General features: G+C 39.8%; 1 protein-coding gene across 4 annotated transcripts; it reads right to left on the bottom strand.

Moving 5' to 3' along the window:
• Nucleotides 1-759: 759 nt before the first annotated feature.
• On the bottom strand, nucleotides 760-19963 carry ADAT1 (adenosine deaminase tRNA specific 1). Of its 4 annotated transcripts, XR_014886162.1 has the most exons (10): nucleotides 19288-19963; nucleotides 18550-18618; nucleotides 15492-15546; nucleotides 13533-13663; nucleotides 11764-12382; nucleotides 9642-9787; nucleotides 7272-7371; nucleotides 6320-6406; nucleotides 4264-4365; nucleotides 2313-2450 (listed from the first exon to the last, which is right to left on the bottom strand). XR_014886162.1 is itself a non-coding variant. In XM_010718108.3 (9 exons), exons 1-9 carry the CDS (start codon nucleotides 19454-19456, stop codon nucleotides 2318-2320), a joined length of 1509 nt encoding a protein of 502 aa, XP_010716410.2. In that variant the 5' UTR covers nucleotides 19457-19963; the 3' UTR covers nucleotides 760-2317. The 4 variants fall into 4 exon arrangements, 2 of the variants coding, with proteins under 2 accessions (XP_010716410.2, XP_085091220.1); XM_010718108.3 differs by lacking the exon at nucleotides 4264-4365 and having other exon boundaries at nucleotides 760-2450; XM_085235094.1 differs by lacking the exon at nucleotides 4264-4365 and having other exon boundaries at nucleotides 760-2450; nucleotides 18550-18615.
• Nucleotides 19964-19985: the final 22 nt, after the last annotated feature.

Below are 19985 nucleotides of genomic sequence, written 5' to 3'. Positions count from 1 at the left end.
TGCTACACTTCTCAGCAGTTCATCCAGGGCCCATCTGCAGTGGCACTGGCCATCTTCCAGCCTCTAGTGACTAATACAAATCAACCATTCTGCATAATCTCCTGCCCTCTACAAACACAGAACAGCTCTCCTTTCACCAACTCAACCGGTCTTTCTGGATGTCAGGGCTGGACTTGAGAGGACAGGCTTGCATGCACATAATTTGTTAGTCCTTCAACAAAAAGGTAACTATGCTTATTTGAAAAGTCAACCCAAGTGTGAAGCAATATGATCTGCTGTAATCAGTTCTCTGGCTGCAACGTGATCTCTGCTACCCACTTTTCAATCCCATATGCAGCTCTGCAGGTTGACAGTAAAAGCTGTTTTGAGAACTGCTGTGCCCATTTTTCAAATTCAAAACAGTTAAAACACTAAAGAACAAAAAACACAAATAACAATTTTTAAGTTGTAGATTAACTACTTCTTTCACCCCGTCACTGCATTGTCCAAATATTTTAGGAATAATAAGTTAACAAGAGAAAAGGCACAGAAAGCATGCCCAGTAGCAGTTATGCAGTCCTGAACTTGCTCACAGAAGGCAGTAATTTGGACAAAGTTTGAGAATTACCCATTCTTCCTCCCCCAGGCAAGCAATGTGGGTTGTTCTACCATTCAGATGTTAGTTGTTAATAAAGCATAAAGGAAAAGATTGACAGAGACTTCTTGCTGTCCCCATCTTGGTTGGGCCTTTTAACAAACATTTACCAGGAAACACTGACATAAATCACTAATGCATTTCTGCTTTTAATGAAGTAAGTATCACTGGAGGAGGAAAAACAAAAAGCAAGAACAATCCATGCTTGGAACACTGAAGTGTATGTAAATGTTTGCCTGGAATTGCACAGGATTAGGAAGTGTCTTTCCTGTCCACAGAAGCACAACAGATGAAGGATACGTGGTATAGTACTGAAATCATGAGACAGAATACCATAAGCAGTATTATTTGACAGTTTTATGCCCAGCACTCTTTTGCTTAGAATCACAGAATCACAAGGTTGGAAACGACCTGTAAGATCATCCAGTCCAACCGTCTTCTCACTACCACTGCTACCACAAGCACTAAACAGACTCAAAGAATCACAAAACTGTAGGGGTTGGAAGGGACCTCTAGAGATCATCGAGACCAACCCCCCTGCCAAAGCAGGTTCCCTACACCAGGTCGCACAGGTAGGCGTCCAGGCGAGATTTGAATATCTCCAGAGAAGGAGACTCCACAACCTCCCTGGGCAGCCTGTTCCAGTGCTCCGTCACCTCACCGTAAAGAAGTTCTTACGCACATTCGTGTGAAACTTCCTGTGCTGCAGCTGATGTCCGTTTCCCCTTGTCCTGTCTCCACGGACAGATCTCGCAGCTCCTCGTCCAGACGCCTCTTGAACACTTTCAGGGACAGCGACTCCACCACCTCTCTGGGCAGCCATTCCAGTGCCTGACTACTCTATGAGCAAAAAAGTTCTTCCTCGTGTCTAACCTAAACCTCCTCTTGTACAACTTGCGGCCGTTTCCCCAGGTCCTGTTCGTTGCCTGGGAGAAGATGCCAAACCCCTCTTCATCCCAACCTCCCTTCAGGAAGTTGTAGAGTGCAATGAGGTCTCCTCTGAGCCTCCTCTTCTCCAGACTAAACAGTCCCAGCTCCCTCAGCCGCTCCTCATAAGACCTGTGCTCCAGACCCCTCACCTGCTTCTGCTCTGGGTCCTTGTCACAACAGTAGTAGCTGAGTAGCTGTGCTGAATACGAAGGACTTCCAGAGGAAGACCCTTGAAAACTACTACTTCCAGTTAGGAGCAACGGGCCTGGAGGGAGACAGAAAATTCTTCCACACAAGGAAAGCCAAGTGTTATAAAAATACGACTTACTATACATTGGGTTGTCCCAGCATCACAAGAACAACCTCAGTGTTATGAAGAGTAGAAGAAAAACAAGCACTGAAGTTTCACAGCAGCAGCCTGTTCCATAGCACTGCTTCAATTTTAGTTAATGTTACTTCCATTACAGTGGACTCTGATAGATTATATCAAGAAACAGATAGCACATCATTGCTTCCTTTGTTTTGAATTGTTTCATGCAGCTCAGAATTAAGTATGCAACAATCCTTTCCTATATTTAAATAAAAAGGAGGCTTCAGATCAATCAAAATAATAAGTTCTCTAAATTGCTTTCCTTTTCACTTCTGTCTTCTGATGGCATAAGAACTAGAGGACATTTTTTGCATCCCTCAATCAGCAGAGGTGTCTGCTGTGTTCCACGCCTTATTGCTGGATTTACACAGCTGCTTTTGTTCTCATGTGAAGAGCAGGTATTCCTGGGCATTCTTGATCCAGCCCAGCAGTGCCTGGCTACGTAGTGCCTTCCAGGCTTCTTGATAATTTAATGCAGCTTCCTTGTAGTCGAAGTAGGTTTCCAGAGTCTTCATCCTAACAGAAAACAGAGAGCAATGACAATTCTTATACAACTTTTTTAGATATATTGCCACAAAATGAAAAAAGCAACCAAACATGTAAGAACACAATAACGTCCTATGAGCTTTTCCATGCCACTAAATGAAATTCTCTTGTTCTTCTAGGGAGACCTGGAGAGGCCCAGGCCTTTAGGAAACCAATGTTTTCAGACACTGTCAGGATTCTCATACAAGAAAAAAACAAATTCTCTGCCATGCTTCATACACATTCTTCAGCAACAGAAGGATCAGTGTCTTTGTGACAATGTATTACAGAGAACTTTCACGGTAATAAAAAATGATGCAAAGTAGAAAAGGCAGATAGAGATGGGTGCTTTAAATTGGACAGAAGTAGATTTATTTTGCTAGAATGGCTGTAATTGCTGGTTGGCAGGGAAGGGGATAGGGAAGAAGAGTCTTCCAACACAAAATAATGGGAAAGAGCGAGATTAAAGTTAAATACACACACACACACACACACACACTCATCTTCTTAAAGCGTAAGAGACTCAGTTTCGGTGCTCTGCTCCCCTTCCTCATGTAGCATCCACTCCCTGCAATCTCAGCTGAACCACTAGTTGCTCTGCTGAATGCATCAATTTTCAGAAGACAGAATTACAAGTTCATGATATCTGATCACTAGTGAGAAAAGAGAACACAAACACCCCTAAAACAGTTTCATCAAGACTTCTTTCATTTCCTTGCACTTCTTCCCCAGCCTCTTCTCCCTTTGCTGAATGGCATCAGCTGCATGAGACAAAACGTTTATAAATTCAACCCAATATGAAGGGGATATCATGGGCAACACGACCTTCCTCAAGAAGGAGGAGCCAAACTGCTATAAGGAAGCCTAATGCTTCCTTGGTCTGCGGACCACTGCACTAGGCTCCGGAAAAAGCTTTCATGCTTAAAGGCACCACAGCCACCACCACCACCCAAAATACCAGCAGACTGACCAGAAACTATAATTCAGCCTTTCAGCCTTCTGCTTTAACAGTGTGACATGCACAGCAAACCATGATATATTATCTATCCTAAAGACCTTAGGGCTGGAAGATGGAAGGCTATGAACCTGCCTATGTGCCACTGCTGAACATAGGAGACATACAGAATCATAGAATGATTTGGGTTGGAAGAGACCATCTAAGTTACAGTCCCCTTCCACTAGACCAGGCTGCCCATGGCCCCATCCAGTCTGGCTGTGAACATTTCCAGGGATGGGGCATCCACAACTTCTCTTCTATGCACTCTGACAAACCTGCCTGCACAAATTGTGCTTTAAGAGCATCACTGAAGAGGTAAAAGACCTGCAATTATCTGCATAAGCAGTGTTCAGGAAACAACACAGGACTGTGGACCTTAACCAGCTCCGATCAAGAGTTAGGTATATGCTTATACTCAAGGATGATGACTGATGCATTCTTTGGGAAGAAAATATTATACTACCGCACTTCCTATACTTAAAGTACTTCTAAGATGTTTAAGATTTTGATGCTGTCCTTCACTGTAAAATCAACCAATGACTTGTATTTGTCCTTTACTCTAGAATAGCTAGTGTCAGATGTTGTCTACATCTTCAAAACAGTTACTTGTACATCCTAGGATGGTCAAAGATCAAAAAAGAATTACAGTACACAGATTTTTGAGCTAACTTAATCTTGGTAAAGGTGAAACACCTATTTTCCTTGGATTTACTGTAGATGCTGATGCATACAGACATATACACACGTACATATGCATGTACACATTTTACCATCAGTTGCTAAACCAAGAGAAAGATTGATGCCTACCTCATTTCCCTGAATGCTGCTTTGTTGTATTTTTTTTTTTTCCTGAATCTGTTGACAACTAAATGGTTCTTCTGTGCACATCCACAGTCTGATCCAATTTAACTAAAACACATAAGGAATTTGTCTAACTTAATTATTCCAACTGACCTCCTTCATGAAAATATTACAGTAGAAAGTAAAACTGAGTTGCTCCTCATGACACACTCTGACCACATTTTTCCATACTCATTATCAAAGGAATGATAACATGAAAGTGATGCAGCAGGTGAGATGTAACCAATAAGAGAACTGAATGAGGCAGCAGCCTGGCTGCAGAAGCTTAGAAAACAAACAAAAAAAAAAAAACAGTGAGATGGATTTATATACCAGTAATTTCAAACATTCTGCCTTGAGCAGGCTCTCAGCTTGTTCTAATTTAACACTGCCCATGCTGATCCTCAGAAGAGATGTGAAGAATCAAAGAGAGAGGGACAAAAAAAGCAGGAGAAGCAGATTTACACATAGGAAAAAAGAAAACAAAAGATCATCATAATCACTACATTAGTTCACTGCAAAGCTTTAACTGCCCCAGTATCTTAGCAGTGAACAACAGTAAATTAGAGAAGAGTTAAAGGAAGTCCTGGAAAAAAAAAAAAAAGCAACTGGACAAGCTGACTGGTGAGCTAGCACCTCTACTGTACAAATTGAGTTTGTGCAGCCTAAAAATGATGCCACATCTGCAAGTCATCTGGACTTTGTCAGAAGACAAGACAGAAAAATAATAAAGGACAAAAATGTCAAAGGAAATTACAAAACCACTGAACTCAAGAAGAGGCCTGAGGTGAAGTGACTTTATGTAAGGAGCACGTGATCAGCACAAGGAGTCAACTACTTAACAGTGAATCAGTTCATGCTATGTTCTACAGAAAACAGTGATTTAAGCCACAAGCAACTCCTTCACAAAAGAGAGTGATAATTTTAAACAGAATTAAGAAGAAAGCGTGCCTCTCCATACAGCATCAATTAAAACCATTTCAACAACATGGCTCATGTTGACATCAAAGCTTTTAAATAAAGACACAGAAGATAACTGCAATCTTTAATTCACAAAACTTAAAACCAAGTAAAACCTAATAATTAAAGATTGAGGGTGTACTTAGTATGGCTGAGTTCAACTTACCTAATGTCTTAGCGCCAATGAAAGGAAGAGATGGCCTATCTCCCCTGCTCCTAACCACACATAACTTCTATTTTTATTTATTTTGCATGGGTTCTTTTATTTGCTCCAGCTTTATCTCATCTCACTAGCTCTTGCTCCATCACACGCTTTGATGAACAAAGATTTTAGCATACATTTTACTAAAAAATGTTATTCAAACTCTTATTATGAAGGAGAAAGAGATGGCATCTAATATAATTGCTTAAACATCAGTGAGATATCAATAATCACAGAACCATTTGAGGAGAGAGGCTTTGAATCCCATGCTGAAGGTAAGTGGTAGCAGCTCACCTTTTCAGAAAATCCTACTTCCTTCCTCTCACCTCCCTCTTTGCTCCCCCTCTCCCAGTTTCTCACTGACATTGGACAAGATTGCTTCAACTCAAGGGAAAAAAAATTCTGCCAAGGTAACAGATTGAAAAGGCTTACAGGGGGGTCCAGAAAACAGCACATCTAGAGAATGACAGACAAGGCTCTGTGATTAGAAAAAGAATGTATCAGTTCAAAAACAGTAAGCCTTTACACCAAAACTACCTGCAACTTCTTTTCTCTCATTAATACATGAGCTGCTTATTCAACAAGGTAATTAAAAAAAAAAAAAGACTTCCTAACCCATCAGGGATATGACATATTATTCAAGTCACAAATTTTAACAGTAGAGTTATCTCAGGTGACACTGATTGGCAGAGTCTGGTATCAGCAGTGTCCCTGAACCTCATGAAGATAACGTATCCCTACACCCACCTGGCATAGTGAACCTGCTTTGGCAGGGGGGTTGGACTCGATCTCTGGAGGTCCCTTCCAACCCCTATGATTCTGTGATTATCACTCTTAAAGATATTCTGAGAATGTATTTACCGGAGAGTGTCTGGTAAGTTTTCCTTTGAAATGCTTGTCACCAGCTTTTGGAATTCATGGAACAGTTCCACTTTACAGATCTTTGATCTGATGGGAAAAAAATGCAACAACAAGAAGATAATAAGAAATGCACTTTCACTTATTAGTTCCTTAAATGTCAGCCCTGTCAGGGCAAAATACCTCTGCCCAATGCTAAAATGAGCTGCACATATAACAGCTGAATCCCCCACCCTTAACTCTTCCCAACCCATCTGAGCTGCCCAGTAGTTTTTTTTTTTTTTTTTTTTTTTTTTAAACTCCTGATTTAGATGTTACACAAACAAAAGCTGAATTACCCCAACTGTCCCAGATAGCACTCTGACAGTTTCCACAGAACATGTTAACAGCCCCACATTTAGCATTATCTAGTATTTCACATGGAGGAAAACAAACCAACAAACAACACTTTCCACCAATCACTCTGAGATTCCTTGAAGAAAAAAATGAGGATGGAAATACAAAACTTGTTTATTATTAAGCAACCCCCCTCCAGTAAGTCTAGAAATTCCTTATTTGGACCTTTTACTACAAAAGCTCTTACAGAAAGAAATCTGCAATAACAAAAAGAAGTCCTGCAACATGCTCACTTCCTTCAGTCTCCAAACCAAAATTTACAAAAAAAAAAAAAACTCTTAGCTTTGCCAATAAATAAGCTGTCTTTTAATAAAAAATTATCATAGTTCCACACCAACATTGTTAACAACGTTTTTCTTTATTAACAGCAACAAGCAAGAAATAGGAAACTTCTCAGCCCTTAAAGAAAGTGAGTTCCTCTCACTTTCTCTCCCTTACACAATATTTACTTATTCCCAGACCTTAAGTTTCTGCTCCAACAATGCATCACACACCACAGTGACCTAAAGGAGAGGCTGAAAATTAAGATGTGCATCCAGATATCACAGTATTCTCAAACCTGCTCTGAGGGCTTCCAATCCCCTTCTTTGTAGTTCCCTGCCGAAAGCCATCTGAGGTGACATCCAGAGGTCGCTCTGGAACTGCACTCCAACTGATAGCTGGGAACAAAAGATTAAGAACAAGGGAAACACTCTTAGAATGAAACAAAACTTAACCATTCCCTCAATTTTCTGAGTTCACATGACACCACGCTACTTTCCCGAAGTAGTTAAGACAAACTAGAAAGAGGATTGTGTTTCTCTTGGGTACACAGGTAAACTCCAATTAGAAAAACAGTAATAAAAAAAATGCACACACACTCTTACTCTTCAACTTAATCAGCTCCTTTAAGAATCTATGCCTCTTTAAACATTTAGCATACAGCTTCATCATTTTCCCTTATTCAGAGGGATTCTGTTCTCTTTGGTACATCCAGTCTAGACAAAGTATGAAGAAACTTCCAAGTTAGATGACAGCTGTGCATCAGTCTGCAAAATACCATCCTACCTTTATATCTTTACCAGTCATCCTTTGTTTTCCTTATTATTTTATTGTGTATCCTCTAAATTGCTCTTCATGTGTCATAATTGACACATATGAAATGTACGTAGTCATCATCTGAAAAAAGTTACTAGCTTATAGCCAAACAAAAATACTTTGCTGGAAGAGATAACAAGTGCCAACAACATTATGCTCTTCTTCCCCTATCATGACACCTAGTTACCATCTTAGACTGTAGTGTTCTGCATGCTGAAGCTTGGCACGTCCTACCTCACAGTCTTATAAATAACTACCACAGCATCAGAAGAAGTATGTTTGCAGAAACAAAACTGACATGTCCAGCCTGCCCCTCTCTAACCGAACAGTAATATCTTCAACATCTACTGCCTTGAGATAATTTCTGCTCCCTCAATTCTCTCATTCCTCTCTCTTCCTAATGGGTGAAAGAGCTGCATGTACATGAAGTCTAAAGAGAATTTTCACAGCTTTTCTTGTGATACCATCCTGCCATTCAAGATACTCAAAAACTACATATTATAAAGCATATTACGCAGACCAGTAATGTATTGTGATTCAGCCATAAGCTGCAACTGCTATGCTCTGCTTGATGCAAACTGTATTTATGCTGTGATTTAGGTGATTTAGTGCTGCTGTACTCCACAAAAATGAAATCCCCTACATAATGTCAAATAACATAAAATACATAAACATTAAACAATCCCTGAATACCTAAAAATAACTTGTTTAGAGGATATCAAACTCCAGAAAGTAGATTAAAACTGACTTGAAATTCAAAACCTTCTCTATTTTTTCCCCATTTCTTTCTAGATATTGCAGACTTCAAAATATTAAGTTGAACATGTTCTTCTCAGAAATACTAGCTGCTATGTGCCTATCCAGCACATTTCAATATCCAGCTTAAGAATTATGAATTCAGATTTAATTTTAATTTTCATTGCTACATGAAAAACTCAATCTAGCATATTTCAAATATGCAAAACAGTTTAATATTCACCAACTCCTTACATAGCAACCTAAGTAACCATACAAAAATACAACTTTTTTAAATTTAGTACATTTAGACACAGGTTGCCACAGACTACTTTTACTTAGTGAATTCACACCACTTTTCAATGATGGGTTTTGTTTCCCAACTCCCAGTATAAAAAATTTTCCCTTACTGGCATCTACAGGTAAATACAAATTAAGGCATCTGTGAATTCCACAAAGCAGCTCTTTATTTCTACGCTGTTTTATCATCAGGTCTGTTCTAACACATAGGATACCTTCTAGTACAATAGCAGTTGAAGTTTTGAAAAACTGCTTAACCACACACACAATCAGTTCCCTCTCCCCTCCTTCCTCCACCAAAAAGGAGACCACACTGCTAAATTACAACATGATCTGCAGATTAATTCATTATGATGACAAAAAAAAAAAGGCAACATCTCAAACAACTTACAAACTTATAAAACCTTTATGCTATGCTATGCTCTCCTGCATTCCTTCTATGTTCAAAAATTTCCGGAGAGATTAAAAGCATACTTCAATATGGCAAATTTTCTATTGACCAAGGAGAAGGTAAAACTAATTAAAACAATAAGTCTTCTAATATTTTTCTTTTCGCCCTCAAAATTTTTGAATTGGCTAGTTACTTTTTGCCTTTGTTTAGATTATATATTCTTATAAATTCTTAGTTCATGCTCTGCCTCTACTTTCCTATAAGCACTTTCCAGTGCTGTCTTCAAATTAGTTTACTGCTGTTAATCACACTTTGCCTCTAGCACCGGCAATGAATGACGTCACATTTTACAGAACATCACCAAATCCACCTAACTTATAGTTGGACCTTTGCATACCATTACACAACCAGTCCACGTTAACTCACCTGCGCTACAGGGAACAAGTTTCCTTTTGCTGCTAATCTGACCTTCTTGGATGGCCTGACGGCTATGTTCAAACTGAAGGTCTGACTGCAGCAATTGAACCTCCCGAGTGAGAAAACCATCTGGTAACAATGAGATGTGCCGACACCTAAATAAACATGGAGAAATGCAAGCAATTTAAAGAACTGTACTCCAGGACAAGCAGATTCTGCAAAATTTAGTTTCATAATCTAAAATGTGTTACATTTTAAAACAGAACTGAATGCAAGTTGCAAAACAGAGGTAAGAAGATCTGGGGACATTTTCCCCTTCTAAACAGTATGCGCTTAGGCTATAAAAAAACCAGCCACATAGTTTAGTAAGACCTTGTCCACCCTACATAAACTACAATGAACCAATTTTAATATACACAGAGTTGAAAGCTAGGACAAATCCATAGAAGACAGGCAAGATAAAAACTGCAATATAATTCTGCAATCAAAAAAGTATTTACACAGTCAACCACACTACATTAATAACATTTTTACAAACCTGAAGGTTCTTAATTAAAGACTTGAAAGTTCCATATACAACCTCAGCTTACCTTCAAGAACTCAATAAACGTTATTAGAATTTGGGGTTGGACTTGATGATCTCTAGAGGTCCCATCTAACCCATACAATTCTGTGATTCTGTGAATCACTTGAGAAGGAAGAAAGTCGTGTATGTTTAACTATCCTAATATTTACATAAAGCAGAAATTAATTAAAGCTGAGAGTTGTATCATCAGATGTAGTTTGTGAAGTAAGTTTTCAGACTGTATTTATCAAACTTTCTTGACATTTAGCATGCCTACCACGAGTTAATCACCTGAAAGCAAAAGCAGCTAGTGAGGCACTATTTCTGCAACCTTTAAACATCTTAGCTCTTAAGAATTAGCAGCACACTCACAAAAACGAAATTAATTACATGGTGAGTAGTCATGTGGCAAAGTCATAGTATCTTCTACTTCCAGGACTAAATAATGAAATGGTGAAAACAGAAACCAACAAAAATATTCCTCAGTATGATATTTTAAATTCAGCAATGAAAACTCCAAAAAGCAACATAAAACCAGTACCTTCCTAAAACACCCACATATGAAAGCGTGCAGAAAGTCTACCAAGGAGTGCATTCATTGCCTTTTTAGTCAGACTGTGCAGCAACTGGACAGATCAGTGCAATGGGAAAGGCATTACAACAGAGGCGTGACAATGAAAGGACTGGCGCAACAGAGAGATGCTATAAAGGAAGGGAAGAAATTGCTCCCTGTATCTGAAGATCCCAGGTTCACAGGGGAAAGCCTCACCAAGGAGGGATCTCCAACCAGAGCTCCCTCCCCACTGGCAGTCAGCCCTTAATGAGGTCTAAGAGAGCTGCAGCCGGGCTCCACCCCTTCTGGTCCCACAGCTCAACTGCCTCCACCTGTGCTCCCAGGGCTGACCAGGTCCTTTCCCCAGGTGCTCAGTGGTTCAGAACATGACTCAACAGTTACTGTACCGACTTGTCTTCAGGACAGAAGTACTTGGGAGCTTAATTTAATTCAAGGAATTCATTATTCATCCATTTGCATCTTTAGGAATATATTGAGGACTCTACTATTCAGTTACCTACAAGAGACAAAAGCTGCTTTTGCTCACCAACTCATCTCTATAAAAGAGGACTTGGAGGATTATTGAGAATATCCTGAGTATAGACAACTGAATAAATTACAAGCTCTTCTTGACCCTCTTTGAAGATATAAATTCTGGAAGAGAGTAAGAAAAATTCAACTTTACTATGCTAAAAATATCCCAAACCTGTGTCCTTTCAGGCTTTATTTTCTGCTTCTAGAAAAGCTCGCGCAGGTAACAGCCTCTCAATGCTCCACAAAGGAATAATCAAGCAGATCCTGAATCTAATGAATTGTTTTGTACCTCTTCAAGTCTGATCAGCACTTCTGACCAGCAGAAGTCATCTACTCAGGGCTATTTTCTTAAAATGTGAATTTGCAAAGCCCACATGTTCTGCAAGTGACTCTGGTGCTCAGTTTGGATATTTGCACAAACTGTCTTCCATAACTCAATTTCTATACAAGCTACCCAACTTCCAATGTAGAGTGCTTACCTTTCAATAATTGCTCTCTGCATAGCTTCTTGGCTATATGGACACTTCCCCACTACCACTGCTGACAAATACACTGGATACTGCAGGAAATGCATCAGAAGGGCTCCTTGACACCCCAACACATTCCAGCGAGCCAGTTTATCACTGCAGGACATAGAGCACGTTCTATCCCCACGACCTGGCTTCACCCGTAATAACCCTACACAGTGATACTCTATGCCAGGTATTAGGGTGTCACTCAGCTCTCCAGGTACACACTTTGCTCCAGTTCTATAAACATCTACTGCCTTCAGTTTGCCAACGTTGGTCTCCTTGTTAGCTGCCTGCATTTCTTCAGAACATTCACAGCAATCTGGATTCATGCTGCCTTCTGGTTTCGCAAATACTTGCTGAACAGCCACATCCTCAGTGACCGTGGGAAAAAATCCACCATCAGCATTCTTCATTCCCTTGATTATATGACTACTTGCCATCTTCTCTGATTTCCTTTTATCTTCTGGGCCCCTATGATATTGGTTACTACTGAACAGCACTGACTGTCCAGTTACATTACGTCCATTCACTGATTTAGAAAGATGGTTCGCTGTTCCCCTAATTGGAATAATAGAAGCATCACCACCTAGAGAAGAACGAACATCAAAGTTAGACAAATAGGTGTCTCATATGAGTTCAACGTATCAAAGTAATATTATGGCTACTACTAGCTTTCACAAATTTGTACTCAGAAAAATTGTAATTACTGTAACACATTTTTCAAGCATGGCTATGCACAATGACCAGTGTGAAAAATCTGCAGGAAAACCAAATGATACAACCCCCACAATAAAAAAGAAAACACTACCAAATTAGGATAGAAATCATAATCTATGTCACTAAAACAAGCTCAAAACCAAAATTCCAGGATGAGTTTAAAGCAAAAAAAAACAAAACAAAACTAAAAACCTGGGAAGCATGTGAGGAAAGTCAGGAAGTTACTATTAAAGTTGAAGATGGTAGATTCTGTTCTTATCTTGCATTAATGAAGAAAATAATTACAGCCTATACCAGCAATGCCATGAAAATTACAAAAATGCACACGTCTGTACTAACTCACTGTTAAATGCTGATGGGACGTTTAGAGAGTACTCTGCTTTGGTAACAGACTAATAGTAGAAAAAACACACAAGGAATCTGAAAAGCTGAGAAGTGACATTCCTATCTTTTGCCAACAGGCCTTTATCTCCATTGTGGTTCCATGGTTTTTTGTTTCTTTTCATTTGTTAGTTTTGGTTGTTTTTTTGTTTGTTTGTTTTTTCTTTTTTGTCTTTTGTAACAAAACAAAAGGTTGCATTCCATTCCATAAGACGGGTGGAGAGGGATAGGGGGACAGGAATATTTATTTATTTACAAGAACTGTAGTAAATGCCCTTTTTTTTTTTTCTTTCATAGGAATCCAAGTCCAGGAAAACAACATTTAAAGTAAAGTGATCAAGAAATATGACAGAATATCTAACATTTTCATTACTGGAAGCCAAACATGTCACCATACAGTGAGCACTTTATTGGGTTTAATGAGTTCTCATGGATCACATCCAGTGAAATAAAATGCCAAACATATCTGTGGAAGCCCAGTCAAGTACATCTCAGGGCACACTGATGACTGTTGACATGAGCTACCTACCACCTTACTTTTACTCCAGAAAGACTGAAAAAAAAAAAAAAAAAAAGCACAATCTTTTCTGTTTCTTGCACATGGGAATCATGAAATTGGTTCACTCCTAAATACTCACACGGGGTATGACTACAGAAGAAGATAAATACAATATTTGGTTTGAGTTTCCATTTCCCAGTTTCAGTTCCTGGAATAAAGATGCTGCATTGTTGGTAGGAAGTTGCCAGGCGCATTTGATGGAGAAGATACCTGTTAGACAGAAAATTTCCAAGAACCATTTACTTCATACTACTTTTGATGCATGGTAAAAATGACAAAACTTGTATATCCAACACTGCTTGCTCATTCCTGATTATGTATTTGAAGAGCCAATCAGTTATGCTTCTGTCGTCAGAGAGCATCCCAACACACTCCATAAACACAAGCAAACCACTACAACATTAATGAGAGCTCAAAGGGTTTAATTCAGAACAGTTGACTACTTCCTCACATTGCACACATAGGGTCCACTCCTACCACTCTACTTATTACCAGCCCTGACACTCATCTGACTGTAAGAGCTAGTTTAGCAGCAAAAAAATACAGAAAATTACATATTTGCTTCTGCCACCTTAGTTCCTTGAACCAGCTTACCCCATGCTTTCCACAGGAAAGATCATTGAGCAGATTCCCCTGGAAGGTATGCAAAGGCACGTGGAAAAAAAGGAGATGACAGAGGATACCAGAATTACTTCACCAAGAGCAGGTCCTGCCTCACAAACCTTGTTGCTTTTTACGATGGCGTTGATTGCATTAATAGATAAGGGAAGAGCCACTGATGTCACCTATCTAGACTTCAGTAGGCATTTGACATTGTCCGCCCATAACACCCTTCTCTCCAGACTGGAAAGATATGGATTTATTGGTGGACTGTTCAGTTGACAAGGAACTGGTTGCGAGATCGCAGCCAGAGAGTGGTGGTCAATGGTTCAATGTCCACATGGAGACTGGTGACAAGTGGTGTCCCTCAGTACTGGGATGAGTGCTCTTTAACATCTTCGTCAATGGCACTGACAACAGAACTGAGTGTACCCTCAGCAAGTTTGCAAATAACACCAAGCTGTGTGGTTGACATGTCTGAGGGAAGGGACGCCATTCAGGGGGACCTATACAGGCATGAGGAATGGGTCCAAGTGAACCTTATGTTCAATAAACCAAACTGGAAGCTGAACATGAGCAAGTAATCTGCCCTAGCAGCCCAGAAAGTCAACTGTATCCTGAGCTGCATCAAAAGAATTGTGACCAGCAGGTCTAGGGAGGTGGTCCTGTCCCTCTACTCTGTACTGATGAAACCTCATCCGGAGTGTGTATCCGGATGTGAAGTCCTTGGCACAAGAGAGACATGGACCTGTTAGTGTATGCAGAGGAGGGTCACAAAAGTGATCCAAGAGATGGAAAACCTTCTGCTTGAGGACAGACTGAAGAAGAAAGAGAAAGCTCTGGGCGAGACCCAATAGCAGCCTTTCAGTATCTATGGGATCTCTAAGAAGGAAGGAGACAGACTCTTTAGCAGAGTCTGCTGCGACAGGACAAAGGAACCTGGTTTCAAACTGAAAGAAGGGAGATTTAGATTGGAACAAGGATTTCTATTTGTTTTTATTTACAATAAGGGTGGTAAGGCACTGGACCAGGTTCCACCAGAGAGGTGGTGGAAGCCCCATTCCTTGCAACGCTGAAGGCCAGGCTGGACCAGGCTCTGAGCAACCTGACCTAGCTGTGGATGTCCCTTTTCACTGCAGGGGACCTTTAAAGGTTCCTTCCAACTGAAACTATTCTTTGATTCTAAGCAAACGTAGGAACATATGTGGAAACAGTGAAATGCTACCTTTGACACCTAGTCATAATGCCAACATTGAAATCACATGAAATAACATCCTACTTCTTTGTAAAGGGTCTCTATATTAACAAGGAAGAAACAAGCATTCTCATCCCTGAAGCTGTCATTTCTGGCTATTTCAGACATAAGTTGGAAGTATTTTCACATCACACTGAACAACCTCAAGTGGCACTGAATAAGAGCACATTGTTCATGTCTCACCTCTGGAAACTCCTTTTGGCCACAATTTCTGCATGACTGTCATTCAGAATGTCTCCTAATGCAAGAACCAAATGAGAATACGCATTATTAATGAACAGGAGAAAGGTTCAGCAGATTTGCTAGCATTTGAAGGGTTTAACATTGGTATTAAGTTATTCCAACCTATTTTAAACATTCAATCACAACAAAAGGAGGTCGAAATTCCCTTTCAGTCTGTAGCAAGTCAGAGAGACATAATCAAGTTTTTAAATCCTGTTATCCGAAATCCTTTGAGTTGAATAAACTGTCTTCCTTCGAAACCTTACTGATGTTTGCTCTTAATAGTAAATCACTCAGCATATGCCTAACATCCAATAAGTTTCAAGTATTTGATCTTTTAGGAAATCTTTTTCAGTTAATCTTTTGGTACAAGTTCCTTGTTGCACTATGCCCTCTGATCTATATTGAACTTCCTTGTAACTAATTCTGATATATATCATATTTACATAGTGTACCCTGAAACATCCTGGAGTATCTGCCTATTGTTGTATATGAAGGAACAGGAGCTGTAAATTAGCTGTTATTTCAGGAATAAAACATTATGTGATAAAAGTCCTCATCAAACAACAATGCAGAACTTATGAAGGCTTTTCAAAAAGTTTTTCTATGATTACAATCTTCCCACAGTCCTCCAAACTCCTTACCAGCTCAACAAGAGCTCTATAAGAGAGATGATTAAAACAGCACTCTGTATTTGAGAAAAGATGGTGATACAAATAAATGCACCTTTTTACCTACAGATCCTACAATTGAAGAAGCTTTTCAACTTCCTGCTGACATAATATTCTGGCTGCCTGTCACAGAATGATTTGGGTTGGAAGAGACCTTAAAGATCATCTAATTCCAGCCTCTACTAGATTGGTGAGCAATGCTAACCTCTGCAAATCCATGTAGTAATTTAGCATTGTGGGTTATAGAACAAGTTAAGATTTTCTGCTGTTGGCAGTAGGGAATGCTACTAATTCCTTACAAATATTATGTTATTATTTTTACTCCCCAATTCTTACCAATTTAAATTTCTATAGAACACACAACATATCCCACAAGCTATTATCCCCTTTCCAATCCAGATTAAGGAGAGGATCTAGTCCAGAACATTTTACCATGTTAAAAACCAATCCTTCAACAATCGTTCTTCTAACGCCCTTGATAAAAGACAATGATGTACCTCTAAATCATACAGGAAAGCATCTGCTACATCAATCTCCAAGTTTTTCTTGAGAACGAGTAAATGATTTCCTGTCTTCCTATCTCAGATACACAATTTGTCAAGGGAAACAGGATTATCATCATTTTCTCATGAAAACTTGCATTAATTATTTTTTTCTGATTATTAAAGACTGGAAGATTCCCCAGAGAAATCCAGCCTCACTAATCTGACGTTATTACAGACTTTTATTCTAGGTTTTAATGAAAATACATATTCTTCTCTCTTGTCTCCAATGATTTTAAGACTAGCAAATATCTTAATGGTACATTTTTAAATTAATTTGATTAGCAGGTTACGTTAATGAAGTTACCATAACAAGCTTTAATAAAGAAAACATGGTAAATTTACTGTGCTTTAGATGTGACACAAATGTCAATATTGTTCTGTGAAAATTTAAAATCCTGACCCAGTCTGGGAAGTAACAGTAAATCCCAATGATAAAGACACACAATAGGTTTTTTTTTTTTAAATATATATAAAAAAAAACCTTTTGTGCTTTTTAAAACACAAAGATATTAGAATTCAGTGTATTAAGAAAACATATAGAGGCAGTAAATAAGCTAGGAGGCCAAGTGCTAGGAAATAATTTATCCATTTTCAATAAAAGTATTCTCCTTTGTAGCAAACGTGAGGTATTTCTGTAAGTTGATCTGATGCATTTATAGGAGCGTTGAAAGTGAACTGCATTAAATTCTGTAGAAAAGTCTCATGTTCATACATGTCCTTAAGAGTTCCCCAGAAAGAATCAGGTGATCTACAAGTGAAGAATATGCAAATCTCATTAGAGATGGCCACTGTTCTGAAAGATAGAAAGGTGGGAAATCCATTGTTTATTTTAAAGTCTTTAAAAGTGACTTGGGAATTAATCTGCTGAGCTATTTTGGCACATTTATTTTCATTAAAGTCTAGAAAAAAAGGCTGTATCAGAACTCTGATGTCAATAGTAAATGTTACGTAGAACAATTTAAACACAATTTTCCTAATAAATCTGAAAAATACCTGTACTAATACCACTCTAACATGGCTAAAGCACAAGAAATACCAATAAAAAACTAAGAAACAGAATTCAGTTTCTTCTCTTAATCCACTAATCCATTTCAAAATGGAGCACATCTTAGAGATTACAAAACAGTCTGACAATAATGCGTTAAACCAGTTCTGCCATCTAACTCTACTCTTCCTAAGACTAACAAATACAGAAAACTCGGTACAAATATAGTCACTAACATATCCTCTCCTAGCCAATTTTTGGCACCAATACTTCCCCCAAAAGAGGAAAGAAGTGCATTCTGAATAAAAAATAGACATGTAGAGTAAGTCCAACAATTGGAAATTGCAGCTACTGGATGTCACCTGTCTCATACAGATACTGCACAATCACAGAACATATAGTAAAGAAGAAAGAGCTGGCTAGTACCTCTCGTGTCTTGCCTTCCTTAGCACCACAAGTATCTTTTGTACTGGACAACAACAAAACTAGATCCCACCAGGTGACAGAAGCACAATAACTTCAGTTGTTTTGTTCTGCTTTTAGCTATTAAATGTTTGGGTAAGTAGATCTGGGTCCCAAACTGCACTTTTCCACACAAAGTTTATTCACCTTCAAGGCAGCAAGTGCAGCAAATGTTTAAGGCAGCTATTTTGTCAAACTCCTGTCTGCTTGCTACAGATAAAGACTGCATTGTATTAGCTCATACTTCTAGCTTCAATCAAGAAGACCAACTTCAATGCCTTGAACATTCTTCATTGATTCTATGACATCACCAAGAAAGAAGTTAAGGCTGTTGTTGGATTTTACACAATACTTACCAGTTTTTCTCATTTTGTTTACTCCAATACATTTTGTTCCAGTTCCAAGAGCAACAACCTCCTTGGCTACTGAAAAAGAAAATAAACTGGACAAACTATCACCAGAAGCACTGCTCTCATCCAGTTATTTTGTTAAAACGGTACAGAGCACTGACTAGGTGGCAAGGTGCAGGGAGGCAGACAGTGAGACGTTTCAGTTATAGAACTGAATGCAATAGATATAACCACCAGTGTCATGCAAAGTATATGATCACAAAGTACAGGTACTAGCATTGGTACGGCACACTAGGCAAAGAGCAGTGAGCAGCAGCAAAAGGCTCCTCATACACCTAAGAAAGAAGTATGAGTTACAATCTGCATTACAACAACTTGAAAGTGCCAATTAAAGAAAAGAAGATGATGGTGAACAACAGCAGAAAAAGCACAGTGCACCAATGCCTTTACTCCAGGTACCTAGGACCTGACCGGTCTTTCACTGCTTATTGAATAGCTGAATGCAGGCTTTCACCTTCTTAGTTGCAGCCTGGAAAGAACAGTATTTCACTGCAACTCTCTTTTTTCAGACAAAAGCTGTAAAAGTTCTTACCAGAAGAATTTCACAATAGAGAGAAATGAGACAGAAAAGGAGGTGTTTGTTGCTTTAAAATAAATAAATAAGTGGGTATCTTGAAAGTTAAAAGAATTATCACGAAGATTCACCGCTGCCCCTCAGCTTGCAAAGCACAACTCGGTTCTCACCCTGCAGGCTCCCCACACCAGCAGAACCTTCTCCATTAGCCACAGATTCCACTTTGACCACAGCTGCCAGCAAAGTCCATTCTCTGCTTGGATCTGGCTTTCCCTGCTTCGGGAGTCTGGTCCTATAATGCTCGTAACATAACTCAGCAATTTCATCTGCTGACCACATGGTGCCCGCTGCAAGTACAGCTTCTGCACTGGGTGCAATCACGGTGACAGACCGTCCCCACAAATCCACCTACGTCGTTGTGTAACACCTTTCTGGGACAGTCTAACGTGCTTGCACCGCCCCTTTCCAGACTGCTGAAATTGTCACGCGAGACAGAAGTTTCCTAGTTTTTCTTGTTTCTCCCAAATCGCTAGGAATAATAAAACAGAGCCACGTTGGACCCCAAGCGGCCCACGAGCAGCAGCTGCGGTTGTAAACCCGACGTTCGTATCTCACAGCGCCGCTTCCGGCACGGCTCCGAGCTTCCGCCCCTCCTCAGCGACCGGGGCCACTCACGCGCCCACGACGGTAGCTCCGAAGCCCCCACCCCCGGTCAACGGCGCCGACGCCCCGAGCCGCACAGCGCACGGCACCGCACTGCTCCGCACCGCCACCTCCCGCCGAAGGCCCCCCGAGGCCGCGCCGCGCTCTGCAGCCCGCGCAGTCCGCCGGGAGAAGCAACTCTCGCGCAGGCGCACAAAGAAACAGG

This window comes from Meleagris gallopavo, chromosome 13 (assembly GCF_905368555.1).
Source record: "Meleagris gallopavo chromosome 13, MGAL_WU_HG_1.1, whole genome shotgun sequence".
Lineage (NCBI taxonomy): Eukaryota > Metazoa > Chordata > Aves > Galliformes > Phasianidae > Meleagris > Meleagris gallopavo.
This window is presented reverse-complemented; position numbering and strand designations above follow the sequence as displayed.

Excerpts from the sequence above, each read along its gene's own strand:
- ADAT1 (XM_010718108.3), bottom strand. The coding sequence starts at position 19,456 with ATGTGGTCAGCAGATGAAATTGCTGAGTTATGTTACGAGCATTATAGG. Across the intron at positions 18,619-19,287 it reads TGGTGTGGGGAGCCTGCAGG|TAGCCAAGGAGGTTGTTGCT; the intron begins GTGAGAACCGAG and ends TTTCTTTTTCAG. Across the intron at positions 12,383-13,532 it reads CTTCTGTAGTCATACCCCGT|GTGGTGATGCTTCTATTATT; the intron begins GTGAGTATTTAG and ends GTTCTTCTCTAG.